Below are 26,314 nucleotides of genomic sequence, written 5' to 3'. Positions count from 1 at the left end.
CTGACACTGCTGGGAAGATGAAGGGATCCTATGGAATGAAAGCTCAGACGTGTCTCTCTCTCCCTCCCTTCTTCTATTTCTCTGCTCTTTAACATAAGAAGATGGAGTGAGCTATAAGGCAAGAAGAAATCCCTCACCAAACCCTAGCCAAGCAGGCACTGTGGTCAGATTCCCAGCCGCTGCGATGTTTGGAGACAGACTGCTGAAGCCAGCAGCCTATGACATTTTTATAAGAGGAGCCTGAACTAGGGCACTTTTTTCAAAATGCATGAATGCATCTGCCTAGTTTAGCGCTCTGTGTTGGACAAGGGTGTGCACTGCTTTCTGAATCGCAAAATGCTGGGCTCTATGCAGAAGTGTCCTGTGTGGCTACACTCTGTCCTTGTGGTGACCCTGAAAATTATCACTCATGCCATTCTACAGGAAATAAGACAGAGGCACCAGTGAGCATCGTCTGTGTCAGGATTTGATCCCAGGTCTCTAGGACTCCAAAGCGAGGGACCTTCCTCCTAAAGGCTACCTCTGTGTAGAGTAAAATTATTCCCATTTTAAACAGCTCTCTAGGGCTACCCTTAACCTTCTGACCCATGTGCTGCCCAGCCTGAGAGACCAACTCCAGCCCCTCTGATCTCTATCTGTCCTTGCCCGGATGGTTTTATCAGCACGATAACTATTTCTCTTCTATTTAATCTAATACACGTTACATCTGAGGGACTCTGAATGCCCCATAATAAACATGAAAAACAGTCTCAAGTATATTTTTCCCTCTTAAATAACGTAGGTTAAAAGCTGAGTGGCCAGAAGCTGGCCTTGCAGCCACTGAGTAGATACGATCTGAAGATGAAATCCGTCTCTTCAAACTATGTCAAAATTGCTTAATAAGAACCCAGGGGAACCCACATTATTGAGAAGATGGATCTTCTTTGGGCTGCACACAATTGGGGGTGATGGTTTGGAGCTAGCCACTTGCGCTTCCTGCTTGCACTCTTAACATTCTGCGGTGAACCACAGCCCTTGTTATATAAAGGTTATAATGGATATAAAGTTTGAAAAGATTCCACTCAAGACTGCCAGAGATGGCCAGGAAGAAAAAACTGAAGACACAGAAATGGTGATCAAAGAACAGTGGATACAGTTAAGAATAAGTCAATGCAAAATTTTCAGAATGAGAAATGAGATGGAAAAGTTGGAGGATAAGGACCAGGCACAATTTTCAGACATTCTGAAGACAGAGAAAACTCAGAATATTTTAGCAACCAATTATGTCTACGAGGAGATGAATAATTTATTAACTGATAAAGAATCTTGCCTGGGCCTGTGACAAGAAAGGTCAAATGGGCAACATCAGCAGAACAGTAAATACACTACACAGCGCTTAACAAGGTAGGGAGGGACGGAAGGAAGGGAAGAGGCAGATTCCTTTGACCCAGTTATCAATGACATCGAATTACAAAGAGTTAGGGAGGTTCCTTCCTAGGTAACCACAGGTACCTTCATGTTACCAACACATACTGTTTCCCATCATAAAACATTCATTCACATATAGATGAGTCTCTTTGAATACAGGCTGAGTCCTTTAAAAAGCCTGGCCAAGACTGGAAGTGTGTGGCTCAGCTGAGAGAGGGCTTATCTAGCAGGAAGACCTTGGCTCCATCATAGCACCAAAAAACTGACTGTGATGATGCAAATCCATAATCTAAGAGCATGAGAGGTCAAAGCAAAGGCATCAGAAACTCAAAGTCATTCTTCCCTATGAGAAAACCAGAGAGATGACTCAGTGAATTGAGATACTCAGAACCCACAAGAAAGCATGGGCATCTATAGTTCCAAGGTTCCACTGGGAAGTAGAGAGAAAAGCTTCCAAGTCAGTTACCCTGGCTCACATAGTGACAAATAAGGCATCCTTTCTCAAACAATTAGAAAACAAGGTCTGGTACCCAAGATTGTCTTCTGACCTCTACACACGCACTATGTCATGCATGCACCTGCACCAATACAAAAAGCACACATGCACACACACACCAAAGACACAGACACACACACAGGCACATATGGAGATTAAAAAGAAAATCCAGGCCACTATATAGAAACAACACACACCAGGAATTTTAAATTAGGTAAAGAATGGCTGGGAATCAGGGAGATGTAGTTTCAAATACAGATGCTCCACGCATCCCCCAGCTATGTGGAATTACACAACCATTTTCCCAGCCCCCTTGGCTGTCAGATGGGTTAATCACATGGTATATGTGTTTCACTGTTAATGCTCAGCACATTGCCTGGCACACAGACACCTCAATATGCAGGATGACAGAAAGTGACATCTTAAAATAATCTAGGGTGGAACTCTACAACTTCGCCCTTGCCTTTTGATGTGAGTGCTATGCTTCCTGGCTCAAGCAAGACATTTACTTAGCTGTTGCTGGCTCACAGAATTGTTTATACCATATTCTATTTACTGAAAAACAACTTTTAAAGCAAATAAATGAGAATATACAGAGGCTGACTTAGAATGAACTTTTCTTAGGAACCGCATATTAACACTGACATTCTTAATAATTTGTGTTTTTGTTTACCTAATGACATTCAAGACAACAGGGATGAGCCTTACACCTTGGGCTGCCTTAGGTAACAACCACCTATTCAAGGCAAGCCCCTAACTTAGGCTGAAAGCTTGTATGTTAGTCACCCAACACACACCACACCACACCACACCACACCCCCACACAAACACAGGCAGGCACTCATGCTTGCTTGATTTGCATGAGAAGACGTCACACCCAATGTGTTCTGTACGCAGAGACAAAATGCAGAATGTAAGCTTTTAGTATCAAAAGGAGTAAGAGAAAATTCCCATAAGCATCAGGGCTCCCTCAGCTCATAAAGTCCTTGGGTGGCTCTGTGGCAGCCAGGACACTGCTAGATGTCTGAGAACTGTGATTGAGCACACAGCACCATCACCCACCCTTAGAGCCACACCATGAAAACAAGGTGTCCGTAGTACTGAAAACCCAGCCATGATCAGTGTGGCTCCTTTAATCCCATCACTCAGAGACAGGCAAGTCTACCAGACCAGCCTGGTTTACATCATAAGTTCCAGAATAGCTACAACTACACAGGTGAGACCCTGTCTCAAAAAGGAAAACTCTAGGCCAAGTGTCAGTGGCACATGCCCCACATAATATCTGGCACCAAGTTCTCCATATGTGAAAGCCCCTATTTTTGATGCTGACCAATGAGGTTGTCAGGACACACCGCCGCCGCCAGAGCTGTCCATGTGCCTTCGCTGCAGGGAGATAAGCAGATGTAGAATGGATGCCATCCACAGCTGGAGTAACTTAACGCTGCAGCATCAAATCAGGTGGCTACAATCAACCCAGCATGTGTTCTCTCTGCCACACACACATTGCATTACCAGCACTAATCTTCTGCACTTTTTTAAATCTCTCATCTCCCTCCTTTCTCAATAACCCTGCTTGCTGTTCCTGGTGACTGAGTCCCCAATCGCCTTTCCTGAATATATGCAAAGGGCAGTTCTTTGTAAATGCAAAAGGAAAAGCAATCACATAAATAATGAAGACAGTTTTCAAATGACAGCTGAGAGCTAATATGAAATACACTGGAAAATACTCATCAACCAACTAAATGCACATCTATTGAAATGTAGGAGTCCAGACATAAAAAGCCAGGAAAACAATTCATTGTGATTTCACTTCAGTTGTGTTGGTAAACATCCTACTTACAGCCCCTCTTTCCGCCACTTGTTGAGGGTAAGAAAAGCAAGCTTCACTGTGCTCTCCATGCATACGTCTGAAATTATTATCTTCATCACTGTTATTAATCAAGGCAGCTGGCATTTAGTTGAACACTTAATCTTGCTCCACCATCTGCTAATATTTTACCTGCACACAGTTGTTGTGTTTACTGCAAACCACCTATGTCTTGAAACAGACACCATAATCTGTATTTTATAGATGAAGAAGCTGAAACTTCCTAAGTTCAGACACTTGCCCAAGGTCATGGTGTGTATCTGTTTCTACTCTTTGCCAACATACTACAGCTTTATTTTGTATTGCTGTGCATGCATGTGTACCTGTATGTGGGTTTGTGCATATGAGGGCAGGTACCCACAGATGCAGAGCATTGCATCTCCTGAAGCTGTAATCACAGGCAACTGTGAGTTGCTCAGTGTGGGTGCTGAGACCCAAACTTGGGTTCCCCACCCCCACAAGAGCAGCACACAATCTTAATCACTCTCCAGCTCTACAGCATATTTTTATAAAGGTGATAATTAGCCAGAAATGGGATGCGTTCCTAGAAAGCATCTGGATATGTGCAGAGATGTGGTCACAAGAAAGAAGGTATATTGTATTCACTGTGGTCCTTAGTAAGTTCAATATCAGATCAGCTCTGGGCACTGGAAAGACCCAGTGCTGGATCTGGTGGTGCACACCAGTAATCTCACCACTTGAGGGACTAAAACAGGAATGTCATAAATTCAAGCCAGCCTAGACTACATAGTGAATACTCAGCCAGAACATATTACAGATTAAGACCCTGTCACAGGACAAGGAGGGGATGAAAAAGAGGAGGAGGGAGAGGAGGAGAATAGTAGTGGGGGAGGAGGAAGAGGAGGAAGGGTGTGGCTTTGTCGATATCAAGGAGCTGCTTTCTCGAAATGTCACTGGTCCTGAAACAAACCATCTGAGTGTCATCAGAGGATCTAAAGCAAAGACTGCAAGTTAAGGATGTGACCCCCAGATAAGCCGATCTTCAAGGCAGAAGGCATAAACAAGGGCCCTGTCCCTGAGCTCATGAGCTGCTTGGCTCTGGGCACCGCCCCTCTCTGGCAGTGCCACCCCTTGACTCCTCTGCAAAATGAAGACGACTAGGTGTGTGGTTGCAATGGGCCATGCCTGAGCACAGCACATGACAGGAATTCCATGAATGAGGGCAATTAGCTGCTCCAACACTGTGAATGGAGACAAGCATTCCACTGGCTAAGACACAAAGATGAAACATTGAGAAAATGGCAATCCTGGAAGCTACAGTGGAACTTGAAGAGAAAGCCCAGGTTGGGAGAAACAAGCTGAGTATACAGAGAAACCAACTCTATCTCCAGAACCGAGCTAAAGATGCCCACAGAGTCTTGGCACTTGAGAATCAATGTGGAGCCAAAAATGCCCAGGGACTTTTGAGTGAGCTCTTGCTGCAACAAAAAACCCTGGACCACTCTGAGAACCTCCCACGGGGTGGCAATATGTCTCAGTACATCCCCAGTGAGGCACAGATATGGTCCCTCCAAGGCAAAGATGAACACACCCAAGCTGGCTCAAAGACTGAAAACCTGCAGTGGATCCAATTGACCTTGACGTTCCTTACTGAAATGCCAGGTGAGAGCCCTGTGTAGAGGTGAGAAAAAAGGAGGGGCCTGAAGAAAGTCAGACCAGCAAGGTCAAGGGAAACATATGGGGAAGGTGTGGAGGCCAAACATAAGAAAGGTGACCAGGACTGGGTCTCTACATTGCTGGGAAACAGCAGTGACAGGAAATGGTGACCATGGCTTTTAGGTGATAAATCCTTCTTTCTCTCCCTCCTACTCCCTTCCTCACCATGCCCTTCTACCACGAGGGATTTTTTCTTCATCGGTCTAAAAGCAAAGGAGACAGTCAATTCTAGGCTGAAACTTTAGCCAACCCAACGTTCGTTCCCTCCCCCTGAGCTTTTAGTCAGGAATTGTACCTCAGTGAGCAAAGTCTATACAGCCACCCCATAGAAAGATCTTCCGGCACACTGAGTGAGACAGGCGAAGCAGAGAGCAGTGTATGCACGAGATGGCTAACATTTGAAGCCTTTTCCTGGAAGGGTGCGCAAAAAAGTTGTTAGCCTTTCAAGGACCAGGAAGGACTTTGTCTTGTGATTTTTACCTTCTCATTCTGCAAGAAAAGAAGACTCATCTGGACATTACCATCTTTCTCCCTTGTGAATCTGACGCCCTTGAATCCTCTGCAGAGGTCCTTCTGTGTCATTCCCCTGCTGTTGGCACAGCTTACCTCCTACTTCATGGAGGCAAAGGGGGACCCGTAGGGAAGAAGGATCTCAGCAGGAGAAGGGGGGGTTAGAGAGGGTAACGGGGCGATGAAAATGATAACATGCATAACATACATACATGAAACGGTGAAAAGTGAAATACATAAGTAAATAAATAAGTAACTGCAGAAGTGTAAAAGCAATGCTGTATGAGCACACACACCCCAATGTCATTCATTGGCATTGGCTATGTTTTATTTCTCTTAATAAAAGATTTAAATAAGTAAACATCTTCAAATCTCTGAGTAATAAACCCGGTGACACTGACAGTGAACTGTAAACAAACGCGTGGGTAATGACTGTCTCACTCATCTTTTCCTTCATAAAGTAAACAACGTGAAGATGACTTTGAAAACAAAGATGTTATTCCAAGAGCAATAAACTTTATGTGCTGCACTGAAATCTCTGCGCACTCGGCCTGGTGTACACATTTGACAATTAAAACACAAAGCAACAAAGCAGCCAAGCACTTACCCATTCTTCCAGAATGCGGGACACTGCCTCGCTGGCTCTGCTCATGTGCCTGCAGGCCAGGATCACGTGCGCACCATGGAGGGCAAAGGACTTGGCGGTTTCGAACCCTGTGGTTAAAAAAAAAAAAAATCCACATTAGAAACAATGCTAGTGTCAACACGTGAGCCATGAAGGACCATTGGTGGACACCACTGACAAAACTGGGTGGTTCTTAACCAGAGGTGATTCTGTGCCAGGGGACAGGGGACGGGGGAGAGGACAGGTCAGGAGATATGTTCAGTGGGTGAAACTGAGGAGTGTTAGTAGCTTTAATGACATAATAAACAAAATGTCTTAATTCAGACCAGTGGTTCTAAATTTTCCTAATTCTGAACCCTAATCCAGTTTCTCATGTTGAGGTGACCCCCAACCATTAAATTATTTTTATTGCTACTTCTTAACTGTAAGTTGGCTATGGTTACAAATCATAATATAAATATCTGTGTTTTCTGATGGTCTTAGGTGATCCTCCCAATGGGTCATGACCCACAGGTTGAGAACCACTTACAGCAGCGCCCTGTTGACAGAGAATATCAACAGCAAGATTTGAGATAGCTGGCCCAACAAATACAGCAACCTCAAAGGTGAAGACCCAGTCCAAGAAGAGTTCAGGCCACAGCCAGTTTCTTCACTACCAACCATGACTGACTAGACCCTTTGCTTAATGAGAAGCACCATGTGGAGGCCCAAAAATGTGCACCTATTTCCACCTCGTCTGAAGGCCAGGGAGTTTCAGCTTGCTCACAGTTGCTGCCACCCCACCCTGATCAAAGGTCAGAGAGTTGAAACTTACTTCTAGTTCTTCAAGGTTATTGTGTTTCTACCTCAAACAAAGGTCCCGCCTAGATTCAGGTCAGAGAGTTCTCCTCTCTCAATGTTATTTTCAACAAGCTGTAGCTATTATCCAGACCTTATATTTCAGGTATAGAGAAGTTGATCTGTATCTATCCCAAACAAGTCTATGGATCCAACTAAGGTTCCAGTTCCCTTAGGGAGATAACAATAGATTGCACCAGGGAGTGGTTTGCCTACAGAATGTGTTAGTCTAGGGTGTAAACTGAGCTTGTCTTGTTCTAGCAACAGAATGTTTAACTATAAATGTAGCCCGCAACCTTCAACTGGTATGTTCATTTCCTTTTATCATGTTAATGCAGTTTTTTATCTTACTCCTACCTTTTGGCGCCGGGGTATTTTAAGCAATTGGAAATTAAAAGCAGGCGATTTCAGTATTCACTGAACTCCCTCCCAGTACTGTCCTCTGTTTTCTGTTTTATTATTTTCACACGCATCTTTGTTCTCCTTACTGATTTTTCTAATCCCCCTGCCTCTACCCTGGAAATGGTATTTTTATCGAAGCTGGTCTCCCACAATCCACGCTCTGTTCTGTGATGAGTAAGTGTTTCCAGAACTTACAAATCACAGCAACTGTGGCTGTCTATGTGTCCTAGGCCCTTCCTTTGACCTTCCTAGAGAGAACAACTAGAAAAACTGAAGAATGAATCATAGATGTATACAGACAGATGATAGATAGATGGATGGATGGATGGGTGGGTGGGTGGATGTAAGAGTCTGCATTTTCCAATGGATTCCCACGCCCGACCCAGGCTGCGCGCTTCCTGAACTCGGGCCCACGAGAAGGGACAATTGTCCTGAGGGTTGAAAAAGAAGACACAGACAAAAGAGACCTGGCTCATCTACAAGAGTAAATGGCAACTTTATTAAACTCAAGACAGGTATTTATATCAGTGGGCTAGAAGAATCGAAAATGCAAGTCCTTCTCCCATCCAGGAGAAGGAGGAAGATTAAAGCCTACCCGGAGCCTTGGGCAGGGTAAACTGGGGAGCCAGGCTAACGGCCCACTGCTAAGACCTTGAATACAAGTGGAATCACCATAACAAAGAGAACCAGGTTCTTGCTAAGTTATCCCCTCAAGCCAGAGCTAGTGCAGAGACTCCAGGAAGCCTGAGGTCACAGGGCCCTGCGAATCGCCAGGAGAGAAGGGAAGAAACTTTGGTAGCTACAGGTGGATGGATGGATGGATGGATGGATGGATGGATGGATGGATAGATAGATAGATAGATAGATAGATAGATAGATAGATAGATAGATAGATAGATAGATAGATAGGCAGGCATAGATGCATACATATACATATGTAAATGTATATATCTATGAAGGCATAATTATACAGGAGTGGCATGCATATGTGCGCGCGCGCGCGCACACACACACACACACACACACACACACACACACACACAGGTATGCATGCATATGTCCCTCTCTGGAATTATCAGAGAAGTATGGTACGAGTGAGAATTCCAGAGGCCAAGGTTGGGAAGGTGGGGAAGCACACAGCAGGAATATGAGATGCCACTCAAGTCCTGTTCCAGTTCTACAGCAGTAGATGAGAGACAGAAGACAGGCAGAGAAAGATATAAATGTAAGCCCAGGGTCCACAAGGAAGGGTGGTAGTACATTCACACCAGAGCTACCGCCTCAAAGGAGAACCAGAGACGGGCCAGCCTTTCAGGATAATGAGAAGATCTGGAGAGGAAGAAGCTTCCATCCAGAGCCTCCATTATCCCTCCAATTATTTCGCATCCTCATGTAAAATCTCTGGAACGAGAACCTAAAATGGTAAGACACACGAGAGGACAAGATGTTACCAGAGGCCAGGAGAGAAAAACAAGCAAATGCACAAGTGATCACTAGGATGGGATCAGAAACAGTGGTTGGAAGCTCTATGGTTAAGATTTCCAGGAAAGCGGAGCTAGAGAGAGCAGTTGAGAGCACTTGCTGCTCTCCCAAAGGATTAAGTCTGGTTCCCAGCACCCTCATCAGGGGGTTCAGATGCGGGTAACTCCAGGCCCAGGGGATCTGATGTCCTCTCTGGCTTCTATGTGCCACTGTACTCAAGTACACAAGTCCACACTCACATACACATAACCATAATGTAAAAGTACATTGATGGCGTCTGGAGAGACGGCCAAGGGGTTAAGAGAACAGACTGCCCTTGCAGGGACCTAGGTTTGGAGCCTGACACCCACAGGGCAGTTCACAATCATCTCTAACGCCAGTTCCAGAGGACCTGATGCTCTCTGCTGGTCTCCATGGGCATGGGGCACACAAGTGGCACACATGCATACATTCATCAAGATACTCTTCCACGTAAAAGAAAAATAAGCCAATCTTTAAACTATAAAATGCTGTAAACTGCAGTACTGGTTTCATCTCCAAATCCGTCCAGTCACATACATGTGCATTTCAGATTTTGTGTAGTAGCTTCCTAAATATTAAAATATTTTTAAAAAATTATTAAAAGGAGCCAGGCAGTAGTGGTGCTCACCTTTAATCCCAGCACTCGAGAGGCAGAGGCAAGCGGATCTCTGTGACTTCGAGGCCAGCCTGGGCTACAAGTGCTAGTTCCAGGAAAGGCTCCAAAGCTACATAGAAGCCCTTTCTCAAAAAAACCAAAAAATAAAAATTATTAAAATGACTACAGATACCACAAACCCTAAAAACATTTTTGAAATGTTCAACTACTTTAGGATAATAAATGTATAAGATTAAGTTTTAAAATGCAAACTTCTATAAAAATGCTACCGAAAAACTGTCATGAAGATAAAGTGGAAAATTGAAAGAGTCTACATATTTAAAGAAATTGAATCCACCTGTCAAATCATCTAAAAGAATATCAATGCGATGGAGAAATGCAAAAAGAGGGGGAAGAGCCAATCTAGTTCTAGAGTTGGATGCCCAGACAATACTCTAATAGCAAAAGGATACACATTTTATAGACATGTTTTCTTAATATTTATGTGCATGTACACATGTGCACGAGTGTGGTGCACACATATCTATCCCATGAATCTGGAGTTACCTGAGGTTTGGAGTCACCAAACATGGGTTCTGGAAACTGAACTATAGTCCTCTGGAAGAGCAAGAAGCCCTCTTAACCAGTAAAGCTATCTCTCCCAGGCCCAATACCACTTTTTTTTTAAATTACAGTGAATTTAAACTGATAGGCAGTTTCTTTTTTAAAAAAACCACTTACATGTCTTATTCTAATTATTATTCCATGGATATGTGTATGTGTGCATGCACTGGACATCAAAGAATGTTTCATTCTATTTATGTATGTGTTTGTATATGTGTGAGAGAGAGAGAGAGAGATGCATGTATGCGTACATCAGAGAATATTTATTCTACTTATTATTGTTGTGTAGATGTGTGTGTCGGGGGGGGGAGGGTTACACATGCATTATGTGGAGATCAGAGAACAGATTCCAGAAGTCAATTCTCTGCTTACACTATGGGCTCCAGGGATCAAACTTCAGTTCTGAGGTTGAACTCAGGTTTTCATGACAAGCACTTCTACCCACTGAGCCATGGCATCAGCTTCCAAAATGCCACCTCATTGAAGCTAAGGTAGTTGAACCGCTATAACCCACATGAAGGTAGTACCAAGGGGTCAACAACACCTTCATCTGCCACCCTAGGACATGATGCACCCACAAGATCTTGGAGAAAATGGCAAAACCTCTATCCCTCCTAAATTTTCATGTCAATGCAATGACCAGAAATATTTTAATAATATTTCAATTAAATGGTATCAAAATATAATTTATGTAAGATGGCAATCATGGTTTCTAGAAATTCCTTGGGAACCGTTTTGTTTTGTGTGAAACAATATCTTGTTCTGTATCCTAGGATGGCTTGAAACTCACTATGTAGCCCAAGCTGGCCTCAAATTCCAATTCTCCTGACCCTACCTCCTGAATATTGGGATTACAGGTGTACACAACACTAAAACAAATGTATTATTTATGGGTGAAATGAGATTAACATGATACATGGCCAGGTAGATGTTGGCACTGTATTCAGCTCTCCAGATTAGCAGTAAACTACTCTCTCCTGCCTGGTCATTTCTGAGTCCCAGAAGGATTCACTAAGGAGTGGACGGTTTATACAGATTGCTAATGGGTCAAAATGTTGTGCAGCTTTGAAATAATCCACCTTATTTTGAATAGCAACTCTGATGAACCTCTAACTGGCTTTTTAATAAAGACAATATTTAAATCCTATAAGAATAGCACTCACTTCAGTTTGGAATGACACTACTTAGAAATCTACAGGGAGAAAACAGCCTTTTCCATCACCTTTATCTTCGCGAACAAACCTATTAAGTTAGGCTATCTCAGTTGACAAAATGACCTACTGTGTAGGATCCTGTATTACTGGAAGCTGGGCATCTAGTGTGATGGCAGCAACAGGCTGCTGAAGCAAGCCTGTACCTTCTCTCCCTCAGATACATCTTGACCGGAACTATGGCTAAGTCATTCATCTCTGTGTCTCGTAAAGTTATTTTCTGGGCCTTACATCTCCCTTTATCTAAACGGAGCTGTACAAGCGGCTAGTCGACTTGTCAAAGCTATGGCCGACAAGTCCATTTTCTAATCCTTTACAACCGCCTTTGGAGCAAAAACAAAGCGGGAGATATTTCAAAAGATGATGGTTTAACAGCAAGGACAATAACACGTTTATAGCAAACCACATCTCCAGAGTATGGAGTTTTATAAATTAAAAAAAAAAGTTTAATAACATTACCTACTGCTAAGTCCTGGGTAAAGCCCATGAGGACAGCATCCCTCACACTTGTAACACTGCGGCTGATGGCCAGCTTAATTAGCTAAATGTAGTAGAGCTAAGCCAATCCTGCATGGTGCCAAAGTTGGTGCAAAATAATGAAGGCAATGGTTTACTAAATTTAATAACCTGATTCATCTTATAAAAAATTAACTTCATGACAATGTTTAAATTGCAGAAGCTTAACCGCGAGGAGAGAGCCAGTGGGAGCAGGAGAATATTTAACGCTAATAATATGAAGAGAATAAATAACAGAAGGCATTTTTAAACAATGGGCAGCAAGGTTTCCTAGCATCTGCAATAGGGGATCCGGTCACGAGTGCTAAGTGGTCACGGGGGGTTAATACCTCATGGTTTCAGGTTTTAAGTTTTAAATACAGATACCTAAGATGGAAAATGTACTGCAAAAATTAAATGCCCCCTTACCTTACACTAGTTCTCATTCTCTGGGATGGAAGTGACAAAATGGCTAATTATGGAACAAATCAAGTGCACAAACAGGTCTATTTGCCTCACTGTCTCCATCCACTCTTTCCATCTTCCCAGTCCCCAACACCGCAGTATCTCCCTCTTTTTCTCTCACTGCATCCCACGTTAGTCCATCTTTTCTTCCTAATTGGATTAGCTGCAAGGTCAAACACTTCTGAAGGAGCCTATGACAAGAACACTGGGACTCCAACTGCATTGATGACAGCCACACAGGTGAAGAATAGCATCTTGGGTCAGCCAAAGTGAACTGGCATCCATGCTGCCGGCACTTCCCACCAGGTCACTACAGGAATCACATGCCCAGATGGGTGTTCATCTGGGTCTTTTGTTGTTGTTGTAGTAAGCCAAGTTCTTGTGACATAGCCAAGGCTGGTCTCTAACTCATGATCCTCCTGCCTTAGCCTCCTAAGTGCTACATACAGGCACGGACATTATACATAAGCCCCTGTGATGGCTAATATTGATTGTCAACTTCACAGGATCTAAAATCACCTAGAAGACAAACCTCTGGCATATCTATGAGAGAGTTGTCTAGATGGACATGGGCTCAAAGAACAAGGCAGCTTCTTCCACAGTGCCAGGAATATTCTTTCTGATTGGAGATTTTTAATTTCTCCCATATTGTGGATGTACTTGGGCAGTGTCCCCATTTACTGTAAATTATGGTTTTAATTATCATTTTTATTAAGATGCCCAAAGGAGTTGGGACTTACGACACCAGTAATTTCTAATGGGCTGTTATTATTAATTTATAATTGTGAAACACTGGAGACAAGCATTACTTGCAAGAGTAAGCCACTAAAAGGAAACAGGAAGGGTAGCCCATCACCCCATGTATGACCACACACATCTAGAATGAATCACTGATGCAGTCTTTAGGACCCAAGCAACAAGTCAGAACCTGACTCCACAGGCCCTCAACACATGCAGAACAGGAAGATAAGACGGTATCTTTCAGGTGAAGTTAGACTTTTGATTTGGACGTGTGTGAGTGTGCACACACATAAGACAGGAACAGGTCTCTACTGACCACCGCTATGAATGCAAGAATGGTTGCTACCTGGCCCTAGAGCCTCTGGGGGTTCCCCTGTCTCTGCCTCCCATCTTACCCTAGAAGTACTGGAATTATGGATGCTTAGTACCATCCATTTTATGTGGTTTCTAAGAATTCAAACTCAAGTGATCAGCCTTTCATGTGAAGCACTTTAATCCACTAAACCATCCCCAACCCATGTAGTTTTGTGTGAATAAACTACTAACTTGGGCTGGGGTGTTGCTCTGCAGTAGATTGCCTGCCTAGAATGTGTGAGGCCCTGGGTTGTAACAAAAACAAAACAAACAAAAACCTGATAGTTTTACAGGTCTGAGTTTTCTCGCATCCTCCTAAATCTACAAGGACTACACTTTACAAACAGATCTGACTGTTGTAAATGAAATCATAATGAGATAGCATTGACTAAGACACTGAAACCCACTTCTCCTGAGGCTGCAGAGGGGATTCTGGGATGCACAGTCATCCCAGTGAAGATGTCAATGCCAAGGGGCAGTGATAGCCCACTTTGTTGATTCTCAGTTACCCTACGTACCTGCATAACTTCTTGTGTGAGCACGCTTACCATCTACACCATTTTAATTACATGCCTTTGAGTTCCAGTCACACATCACTCTCGCCAAACAGAATACACAGCTGCCAACTCTTAAGAAATTACAAAACCTGCAACGTCTCTCGAGAAAATAAGTCAAAACCGTACCTGCTTTGGAAATGAGGCATCACACACAGCCAAGGGGAGGTGCCTCACAGAGTACAATGCTTTCTCCACACCCCTCACAACGTAACTCACCAAAAGAAAGACACCAGCTCAAGAGATGAGAACACAGGGTAGGGCTGGGACATGGGTTGGTTCACTAGGAATCTTTTTTTCAACATCCCCAACCTGCATCTAGGATTTGGGCAATTCTGCATCAGAATGTTTTGCAGCATTAGATAATAAATTACAAGTGACTACATGAGATCTCTCCAGAGGCAAAACTGACCTCGGGCTGACTACGAGGGCTGCCACTGCACTGGGGGAGTAAGCTCTCATCTGACCTGCTAGTGACAGTCCTGGTTAGAAACCATGGCGAGAAAAGTACCAGAGACCACAATTAGCACAGTTCCAGACAGGCCCAATGAAGACACAATCTGTAATTGCAACTATGTTGAACAGCACCTGAGTTGTCAGGGTGTGAGGGAACCAGACAACCTGGTGTATTAAGTGGAGAGGGGAGATAAACTGGCTCGACACCTCTGAGGGCAACTGGACATATCAAGAGATAAGTGGGCAGGCTCTGTGTCCCAGCTATTCCACAACTGGAGATTTAGCCTACCAAACAGACTTGCCCACATGCATAATACCGTGGAAAGAACATTTGACACCACATTGTTTGTAAGAGGCAGAAAAACCATAATCCACCTAACTGTCCATCAGTTAGGCTGAATCAACCAACTGGCATGCAGACATTTAAATATATGTGCTGCATTTAAAAAGAATGGAGTGGGGCTGGAGAGATAGCTCAGTGGGGAAGAGCACTTGCTATGCAGACATTAAGGACCTGAGTTCAGGTTCCAGGGGAAAGCTTGGTGAACATGCCTCTAGCCTCTAACTCCAATACTGTCAAAAGTAAAGATGGGGGTGGTCTCTGGGACATACTGGCCAACACCTTAGCTCTAGCTTCAGGGTTAGAGAGAGACCCCCGCCTCAGGGGGATAAGGTAGAGAGTGATGGAGATATACCCAACATCTTCCTCAGGCTTCTGCGCACGCACACAGGCAAGCACACCCACATAAAACACACATGAGTATATACCACAAACAAACTGAGTGTGGAGGAGTACAGGCTGTTGGTTCATTCTGGGCCTTCCTCGGCTTCCTTTCTTATACAGCCCAGACCCACTTGCCACAGTAGATTGGGCGTTCTCATATCAATCATGAATCAAGACAGTTTCTCACAGACATGGCCATGGGCTAATCTGAAGAAGACAATTCTTTAACTGAGCTTCTCTCTTCCCAGGAGACCCTAGGTTGTACTGAGTTGGCATTATAAAATCAAGCAGGACAGCAAAGGTTGTAGCCCAGTAGAGAGCCCTTGCCTACCACACATGAATTTCTACCCTCAATCCACAGTACTGGGGGGTGGGGTGGGAGATGAAGCTGGGATAGGCTAGGAATATAGCTCAGTAGTAGAACATGTGCCTTTTGAGATCAACACTCAGCATTACACACAAAATGATAAAGCATAGAATGATGTGCAAAACACAACACAAATGAAGAAGGCACATGTGTAAACAGTTCTGACGCTGATTACTCTGAGAGAGAACAATTGTTTGGGAGCAAGGAAGATTTACTGTACATGTTACAATGCATGCCACTTCAATTTTTAACACGTGTGTGTGCCTGTTATAGTAAGAAACTAAAAATAACCAACTGAATGACATCTAATTGATAATTTATGGGACTTTATGAATTTTAATACAGAACAATCAAGGCAGATAAGAACAGGAGGAACCAATTTCAACTCCAAGTGCGTTTTAAACACTCTGACTTGGACAGAAGACGTGGAAACATCCCTGTAAGCAGGAGGAGTCAGGATGGTTACTAGTTGCTGGGCACCATGCCAAGTGCTTTATACAATCTAGGGATTCTAAGACACTCTTCAAGGGAACCCTAGAAGTGCTGTCATCCTCTCATACAAGAGGAAAACAAAGAATACAGAGGCAAAGGGACTTACAAAATCCAGGGGTCCGGACAGACAGTGTGCCCAAGTTCAGAGGAGACACATACCACCATCCGGACCCTGGACTACTAATAGCACCTTGTCACTAGCAGTAAGTACCATTGTGATATACAAAGGAGGATCTATGCACTGTGAAGGCTGATCTTGACTGCCAACTTGACACACCCAGGAACCAGGAACCAGGAACCAGGAACCTCACTTGAAGAACTGACTCCATCAAACTGGCCTGTGAGCATGTCTTCAATGATCATTGGTTAGGGTCCACAGAGAGCCCAGCCCACTGTGGACAGTACCATGACTAGGCAGGTTAGCCTGAGCTGTCTAAGAAAAGTAACTGTCAGTAAGCCAAAAGAAGCAAGCTAGTAAGTGGCATGCCTCTGTGGTGTAAGCTTTGGTTCTTCCCTCCAGCTTCCTTCCTTGAGTCCCTGCCTTGGCTTCCTTTAATGATAAACTGCAACCTATAAGCCAAGGCAATCTTTTCCTCCTCAAGTTACTTCTGAGCATAGTGTTTAACAGTGATGGAAGGCAAACCAGGTAGGTAGGACAATGGTCTCTATTCAGAACCTCAGAAATTCCCCGAGTGAATGAGGCTAGAGGGGTCTCTCACACCCCTTATGCTTAGCACAATGACACTGGTGATGATGTCTGAGTTTCTACGGACGAAAGCAGTCTTGGGAGATGGGGGCTGGTTGCCAGAGGATGCAACTAGAGGGGTAGAATTTTCAGAATCACCAGCTTCCCAACCTCTTACACCTCACATCTCCAAGGAGAAAGAGAGGCTAGAGACTGACTCCAATATTGGTCAATACCATACCCAACCATGTGCTTCCTTAAAAAGCACAGTTAGAGCCAGGTGGTGGTGGCGCACGCCTTTAAACCCAGCACTGGGGGCAGAGGCAGGTAGATCTCTGTGAGTTCAAGGCCAGCCTGGTCTACAAGCACTAGTTCCAGAGAAACCCTATCTCAAAAAACCAAACCAAACAAACAGTTAGCTTCTGAGTTTGTAAATAGGCAGAGGCAGAGGAGAAGCATATCCAGAAGGACACAGGAGTTCTTGCCCACTTCTCATAATCCACTTAAGAACATCCTCCCTTGGCTGCTCATCCACACATTTTTAATATGTAGACATAAGATGATGTTCCACTGAGCTCTGTGAACCACTATGCCAAACCAAAACACTCAAGGAAGAGGTTATGTGTGGGCACTCTTCATTTGCAGCCATTTGGTCAGAAGTGCAGGTTACAATATAGGACTTAGAATTGGGCATCTGGAGAAAGGGCAGTTTATGGTACTGGCCCTTCACCTGCAGGACTTGTATTAAGTCTGGGTTATTAGATAGATATGTGAATTGTAACATTTCCAGCTGGTATCTGAAGAATTGGAAATTTACTGCATGTATAGAATAAAACTAGGTATTTGTTCAGAAGTAAACTGCAAATGTAGCAGACAGAGTTCCCCTTCCTCTGGGGTCTGTATGAGTCAGGCTATTTGTCATCACTGGAGAAAGCACCTGAGAAAAAGACCCAAGGAAGAATTTATGTCAGCTCACAGTTTGAGGTTTTACTCCATTAGGTGGGGAGGGCACACAGGAAGAAAGCAGCTCACATCCTGACAGCCAAGGAGCAGAAAGAGAACGTCACTAGTAGTAGACTCCACAACTCCCCACTTTTTCCATCCAGATCCTCAGCCTATGGGGTGGTGCCCCTCAGCCTATGGGGTGGTGCTCCTCAGCCTATGGGGTGGTGCTCCTCAGCTTATGGGGTGGTGCCCCTCAGCCTATGGGGTGGTGCCCCTCAGCCTATGGGGTGGTGCTCCTCAGCTATGAGGTAATGCTGCCCATATTCAGGGCAGGTCCTCCCCATCACGGAGGTTCTTCTGGGAAAAACTCTAACAGACACACTCAGAGGTGTGATGTCCTTTCTTGAGCAAACGAAGTTGACAGTCAAGGTGCACCACTTCAGGTTAACTGGTAGAAGCTTTAACAGGAATTCATGGGGGCCAGAGGAACCCCTGTGGAACACCCTGACCACAGAAAATCTCTGCTGTCTGCTTAATATGGTAATAGAACTTGATGCACACCCTGTGTGGATATCTCAAGCGCTGGCCTACCACGACATGTGTATGTGCTTGGCACTTGGACAACTTACGGCAGTAACTTAAGCAGTGTCCTTCATCAAGAGAGTGGTCCCCGCAGCTCAAGCTTCATGGCAGCAGTGTTTTCAGGCCCTTTCCACTTCTGTGTCACCAGGGTAAAAGCCAAGAGCCGTGACCTCTTCAGCTACCCTATTTCACTGACATTTCTGCTTCGAGGAATCTATCCCCCAATTCTGTCAAGTTTGTTACTCTTTCGCATTCCATCACGGAGCATGGAATTAACACCATTTCACAACTGACTTCAGACAGTAAGTTTATAAGAGATAGCTATAAGAGATAACTGTAAGGCCTATAAGAGATAACTAGTCCACAGCAATAAAGTCCCTCTGCACATTCTTCCAAGAATGGTAACAGCTTTGCAGACTGAATTTAGTCCCCTTCCTGCTCCAAACCTAATGGGTAATCTTAACACTGCAGTGCCAGGATGAACTCACATTTTCCCCCTTTAATTCTTAAAGACTTTCAAATCCAAACACTAGAAGGGCATATCCTGATTGAAATGAATTCATGTGGCAACTGCCCACCTCCTGCTCAAAAAAATAACAGTAACTCCACAGTGGCCTGTTGTTCATTGCTCTTTAAGCAAAGTGCACATAGCGCTATAATAAACATGCTCCAGAGCCTTAGGACAATTAATTAAAATGGGACAAAAATTAAAGAGAAGAAGGGCCTCTCTGATGAAAAATGTCTTAAAACCTGCCTTTGAGATGCTGAGAACACTGTGCCTTGGCAAGACAGCATTCTTCAGCTCGCTGGCATCAAGGTGTGTGTGGGGACACCATGGATCCAGGATCTCACACAGCAGTTTATGGTCTTTGCAGCTCAAGCTTCTATGTTAATACCCACACACATGCAGGCACACACTCACATGCACACATACACTCAGTTACACTTGTACTTCTAACCCTCAGCAAAGTGCTTCTGGTACGCCAAAGTGAAAAGATCTACCCTGAAGCTTGGCCTTTTGTACTTTAAAGGATTTACTTCCATATACTTCCAAGAACAGAGGAGAACTCAGCAGAGCCTACAAGCGGGCTAAATTGTACTCCTGAGCCTGTGCTGTTTGTGAGGCTGCAGGAGGGCTCCCTGCTTTTTCTGAGCTCTCTGAAAGCCTCAGAAAGATAATTTCAGTGATTTAAAGCAGAAGTCAGCCTGCCACAAGGGTCTGGGCCTGGCTCATACGAAGCCAGTGCTTCTGACATTTTATTTTATTTTCTATTTTGTACTAAGTCTAGTTGGTGCTTCTCATAGCGTACAGATGTGGGGTCATCCACTGGGGCATGAGAATCCTACCAGTGTCTATATTGTCAAAAAAGCCTGATTCTCCCCACCCCCAACTATAAAGTGTCCATAGTTCCTCAGCAATGGAGATCATCTTATCCATGTCAGAATTTTGGCTGGTTTATTCTTATGCAGATAAGCACAGCTACTGTGAGTTCATGCTTTTATGGCAACCCCCCCATCCTCCAGTGTTGTGAAGTATTACCTTAACTGTGTAAAGCTGTGTTACATTTGCTTATGCTCCAGAATATTACCTTAACTGTGTAAAGCTGTGTTACATTTGCTTATGCTGCATTTGTTTAATTATGTAAAGATGTCTTGTTGTTTCGCCTTGCTTGCCTAAGGCACCTGACTGGTATAATAGAAAGCTGAAGGGTCACTAGCTAGAGAGTAGAGGGATGGGGCAGGGGGACTGCCAGACAGAGAGAATAAGTAGAAGGAAAAAAAATCTAGGCTCCAGAGAACAGAGAACTAGAGAGAAAAAGAGGGAGAAGCCTGGGCCAGAAGCCAGCCAGCCACCAGACAGACAGACACTGAGAGAACAGAAAAGTAAAATATACAGAATGAAAAGTAAAAAGCCCCGAGACAAAACATAAAGAGAAACAGATTAAAACAAGAGCTAAGGTAAGGCTGAGCATTTATAACTAATAACAAGTGTTTGTGTCATAATTTGGGAGCCAGTTGGTAGCCCAAAGAAAGCCTGTTGCACTCCAACTCCTACGTTCTCTCCACCTCCCTTTCCACAACGGTCTCTGCACCTTACGGGAAGGGAGTTGATAACAAGGACTTTCTTAACGACCACTGGGCCTGGGATCAGCCTCTTTCCCAACACACATTCCCATACCTGTCCATTAAGAAACAGTTAGGACAGAAGTGCTTAAATAAGGAGCGGGAGAAAGAAAGAAGGAAGAGAGGGAGAAGGAAAGAGAAGGATGAGGAACAGAGAAGAGGGACTCACTACATGGGAGCTCTCCACATTGAAAACCCACTCTGCTGTCCTGTCCATCCATCCATCAGTTTGCACAATGAATCACACCTCTAGTTCAAGCACTAGTTAAAAAATTTCAGTGACCTTGGTACATTACTTATATTCTTGAGAAGATTAAGTTTTCTCTGCTCCTCAATTACTGTATTGGGATGACTCAGCACTTTTTTGCCGTTCGTCTTTAAAGTGTCCAAATTCACTTTTCTTTCTCCTTTACAACAGGGTCTCAGTGTGTAACCCTGGCTAGCCTAGAACTTGCTATATAGGCCAGGCAGGCCTCCAACTCACAGTGAACTCCCTGCCTCTGCCTCCTGAGTGCTGGGATTAAAGGTGTGCACCATCAAGCCCAGCCTAAATTTACTTCTCATTTGCCAACACTCATAACCTTTTCCTGAAAAGTTGTATTAAATTCAGTATTCCCAGATAAACACACAGTCAAAGCTATACTGTTTGTGCTCTTGACCCATTGTGACCTTACTCAAAAAAAAAAAAAAAAAAAAGTATGATGCCAAAAAGACCTAATTAAAGATTATCCTTGTTTTGGAGTCAGTTTCAAAAAGTACCGCTAGTAATCTACATAACCAGATTACTATCTTGGATATCTTCAACATAATGACTTTTGAAGTTAGTAAAATCTCATGTCTTGGCTGGGTGTTTGTTGCTATTTTGTTCTGTTGTTACCAAACATAATGCTGACACTAACATAACTCAACCTGAAACATAAAAAAATTCCTACCTTTCGGTCCCTATCCCCACCCTGTTTTCTTGCAGCAACCACACCCATAATAATTTGGAGTGGAAGGCAGCCGTAACTCTAGCTTTCAGAACTGGACGAAAGTCTATGTCACTTCTTCCACAGTGATGCACAGAGGAAAGCACATGATTGTTAGCATCTTGGGACACCAAGCCCCACCCCTTGGAGACCTTGCAGAGTGCCTGTATCATGCCTGTGTGCAGGGGAGGCAGTATCCTGTCTCTTTAAAAGGTGAAACTCCACCTACTTCTCTTCTTCCTCTTCCCCTTTCTCTCTGTGCCTCTCTCTCTCTCTCTCTCTCTCTCTCTCTCTCTCTCTCTCTCTCTCTCTCTCCTTTTCCTTCCCCCACTCACTTTATCTCAATAAAACTTTCCACGTAAGCTCTGTCTGCATAGCATATTTGCCTCTTACCCGCCGTGGTTTGGTCTTACCCACCACCAAGGTCCCTCTCATGAAGAATCATTACAATGATCATTATTAGTTTTGGCACACTGTGCTTCTGTGTGTGTGCACGTGTGGACACACAGAGGTCAGGGGTTGATGTCAAGTGTCTTCCTCAATCACACCCCACAATTATTTTCTGAAACAGGGTCTCCTCCTGAACTCAGTGAGAGGCTGGCTGGCACAAAGCCCAAGGAATCTCTGTCTCCACTTTCCCAATGCTAAGTTTAGACATGCACCAGAACACCCAGCTTTTCCATGGGTGCTAGGGATGAACCCAGGTCTTCGTGCCTGGATAACAAGCACCCTACCAACAGAGCCATCTCCCAGTCCCCAGAACACCTTTTTGATACAACACACCTGGTGATTACAGTGCCTGGGTCCCAGCAGGGCAAGCAACTGTAAAAAGAAATTATCTGTCACTTTTTAAGCTCACGGAGATCTGACTGAACAAAAACCATACCGACTAGGGAGGGGAAGAAGAAAAGGAGTGTTGAGTTTGGTGCCACCTTGTTTTAGACGACGATAAGCAGATGCTGGAGAAACACATCGGCTGTAAAACTCCATACTCCTCGGGAGCCTTGCAAACTACACTAGTCGTGACCAGGCACCTGTTTGACATGAACTTCAGGGATGCACAAAGCACCTCCGAGCTGAGGCTGATTTTGCCCGATTCTTGAAGTGCAGCCAGCTGTACACTTTTGCTTGGCTCCCCTCATCCAGCTGCCGCCTCTGATCCAAGAAGTCTGGGGAGACGTTTCCAACACCAGTAATGTGAATGATTGAAGATTAGGCTCAACTTCTATTTGGAAAGGAGAAAGAGTGTGCTCTGAGCTGGTGGAGGCATTAGAGCCCTGACAGAGAATCCAGTTTGCAGGGAACTTGCTTCATACTGCTTGCCAAGAGGTATGCTGGCTCCCAGCAGCTGGAGCAGAGGCAAACGGAAGGTCGCTCCCAAAGATTCTGGGGGAGATTTTCCACCATCGATTAAACAGCTTGAGGGAAGCAGGCTCAACTAGCGCTCTTTCTTTCTTAGCTCAAACATGCAGACCGCCCTGCAAGCACACAGCATTTTAGAGTCTCCATTACAGTAAAGTACATCTGATTTTCTTTGGCAAGTTAAAACAGATACGGAAAGGGAAATGTAATAAGCACATAAGAAAGCTTTCTTTTTTAAACTTTGAGACTGGGTTTTATGTAGCCCAGGCTGTCCTTAAACTTACGACCCTCCCGCCTCAACCACCGCCATACTTCACTCTGAAAGCAAAGAATTTCTTAAGTTGGAGAACACGTCAAGAGTTATTCCATGGTCAGTTTTGTCACAACTGTGACCACAGAGGTTGCAGCCCATCAGGATAGACAAGAAGCTAGGGTGGGGGGCGGGGGAGCAGACTAGAGCTAGGGGCAAGGCACTTACTTCCTTAGCAGAGCCCCACCTACTGTTTTCCATTACATCCCTAACCATATTATAATACTAACCATATTATACAAATCCATCAGTGAAGCTACTGATGAAATAGAACCATTGTTGTGATCTGTCTCAGCCAACGGCCTCTCTTACTAACCCAAAGGCCTACTCTGCGCATCGCCTAGGTGCTTCTCAATCCAGTCAAACTGACAGACATCCATCTCCACAGTACACACCTTGGAGCCACAACCTCTTTGTGGTTGAGACTGGAGATGGGTACTTTCAAAGAGGTAATTAATGGTGATTGAAATCAGAGGGGTAGGAAAGGTTTGTGTCCTTATCCGAAGAGAGGACGGCAGAGGGAACAAGGTACACAGAGGGAAGACTATCCAAATACAGCCAGGTTGTTGTCTGCAAGCCAAGGTGAGAGGCCCCTAAACAACCAAACCTGACTGCACCTTGATTTCAGACTTCCAACGGCCAGACTGTGGAGGGTAACCCTCTGTAACCGAAGTTACCCAGCCTGTACGACTTCACTACGGCAGTCCCAGCAAACCAAGACCTGGAGCTTCTGGCCAGGTCTTCTCTGTGCCAAAGTGGGCAAAGAATCCTCTAAGCCCCTGACCTCAGCTACCATGGAACTAACATCAAAGTACCCACCATTCCTAAATAAGGAGTAACTAAGGAGAACCCAAGAGGACTCTGATCTGACACCTTACTTCTTAGAGTTTCAGAGGCTCTCAGGAAACTGAAGGACAGACCTATGAATGAAACCTGGGATCTTTTGCTTCATATTCAGAGTGTGGGACCTGAGCCGACAGCAACCTCACCAGGAACTGGTAAGAAGTGCAGGCTCCCGGACCCGGCCTGGACCAGAACCCTGAACCAGAGGCTCTGAAGATGGAGCCCAGTGATTAGGGTTATAAAAAGCTTTCTGGGGAACTCTAATATCCCCTGAAGATTGACAGCCTCTTGAAGTGGTAACTTCTCTCACTAGTGATAAAACACCTAATAAAAATGTCTCAAGGGAGAAAGGATTCATTCTGGCTCATGACTGCAGAAGGCTTACTCTACAGGTCCTGGGACCCTAGGCTTGGGCCGAAAACCAGGGCAGTGGGGCATGTGTCAAAACTACTCAGCTCAGCGAAGACATAAAGGGGGCAGGGGTATAAGACCCCAGAAAAAAGATACAGTCCCCAAGGACACGCCTCACAGTGAACTACTTCCCTAAGAGAGACTCCTAGAGCTTACTTACATCCCCAAGCGAGTCTGCTGGCTTGGGACTAAATATTCAATACAGAGCTTATGGCAGTTGACTCATATTCAAACCTTAGTACCCCTGACCTTGTGAGAGCACAGTTACCTTCTCTCTTCTGTGACAGCATGCTTTGTCTGGGCATCATAATGACGTGTGACTTTCAGATCACAAACCCCCTTGGTCCTCACTGCCATTTGTCTACAGTAGTATCCCAACGGTATAATATGGAAACAGAGGCTCGGGAAAGTCAAGGTTAAGCATCAACAAGATTAAGGGGAGATGCCGAACCAAGACCCCTGATAGCCTCCACAATGACAAAACTGCTCAGAGATGTCTCTGAATGTTGGTTTCCTCGATCTCACGGCAAGAAGACACAGGTGTGCACACAGCTGCTTCTAGCACCATAGACAACCAAATGCAGAAGTGATTTATACACTCTTCTCTTGTCTCTTGTTCTGCTTGTTCGCTTAGGTTTGGTTTTTGGTTGCTTTTGTTGGGTTTTGGCAAGATTTGCACAGCACAGGCTAGCCTTGAATTCTCTCTGTAGCCAAGGCTCCATCTCTCCAGCCCCACGACAGGTTTTCTTAGTGCTGAAGTTTACCAGAAGAGCATCTTATCAGAAAGGTCTTGTCACAGCAATCCTCCTGCCTCATTCCCCTCAATGCTGGGATGATAGGCATGCATCAACATGGTGGCAAGTGTTTTCTATAGAGAACCAGATAGTAAATATCTTGGGATTTTTGGCCAGCTCTGACGGTAAACTGCTAAAATAACTTTAGATGATGTGCAAATGAGCAGGTGTCCTGCTGTCCAGTAATACTCTGTTAGAGGCCGCAAGGCTAGACTTGGTCACATGCCAGTTTGCTGACCTAAGGAACAAACAATGCACTTTTTCAGATTTGGTTCTAAGCTGACCTAAAGCAAAATAAGAACAAACCTCAGAATGAAGGTGACCTTGACTTATAGAATTTCTCTGATTAAAACAAAACATTTTTTTAACTACAACAGCCACGTTCAGGGCTCCTATTGGATTAAAAAACGTAGAAAGTTTAATTTCGACAATTTACAAATTTCTATGCAAAACACATATAAAGACGATCTCATTAAAACAAATAGAAAACAAAAAATTCAAGTGTCCTATTTGCATCCAAACCTTATTATGCTGCTTCACCCAGTTCATTCAGCTTCCCTGACTCTCTCGGCTTCTCATGACAGATCTGGGTATTAAACTACATCCTGTCTCCCCATCTCTATGTAGTCAACAAATGTGTTGATTTTGGATCCTGGAATTCTGAAGAAAGCCAACTTAAATGATTTAAGATGACTAATGTGCTGACCCTGCTTCCAATCCAATAAAATGTTAAAGTACGGACCCTTGTCACATGGCACTATGTGTTTTGATTAAATTTAACACCAAGCATCGAATAAGGCCAATTTTTAGTGAATGAATAACCTAAGAACATTCCTTCACCATGGCAGGATCTCCATTTTGTTTAAATGAGTGGAAATTTGAACAACT

The 26,314-nt window shown here is 44.3% G+C and overlaps 1 protein-coding gene across 2 annotated transcripts in view; it reads right to left on the bottom strand.

Moving 5' to 3' along the window:
- The window catches only part of Wwox (WW domain containing oxidoreductase), an 898,633-nt gene that overhangs the window by 838,707 nt on the left and 33,612 nt on the right, over nt 1-26,314 (bottom strand). For both annotated transcript variants that reach the window (XM_048437342.3, XM_048437339.3), the window contains exon 5: nt 6,565-6,671. In XM_048437342.3, the coding sequence (XP_048293299.2) occupies nt 6,565-6,671 (107 nt within the window). The remainder of the gene's footprint in view (nt 1-6,564; nt 6,672-26,314) is intronic.

The sequence above is a fragment of the Myodes glareolus genome, chromosome 22 (genome assembly GCF_982192425.1).
Source record: "Myodes glareolus chromosome 22, mMyoGla1.1, whole genome shotgun sequence".
Taxonomy (NCBI): domain Eukaryota; kingdom Metazoa; phylum Chordata; class Mammalia; order Rodentia; family Cricetidae; genus Myodes; species Myodes glareolus.
The sequence above is the reverse complement of the archived record's forward strand: the minus strand, read 5'-3'. Positions and strand labels throughout refer to the sequence as shown.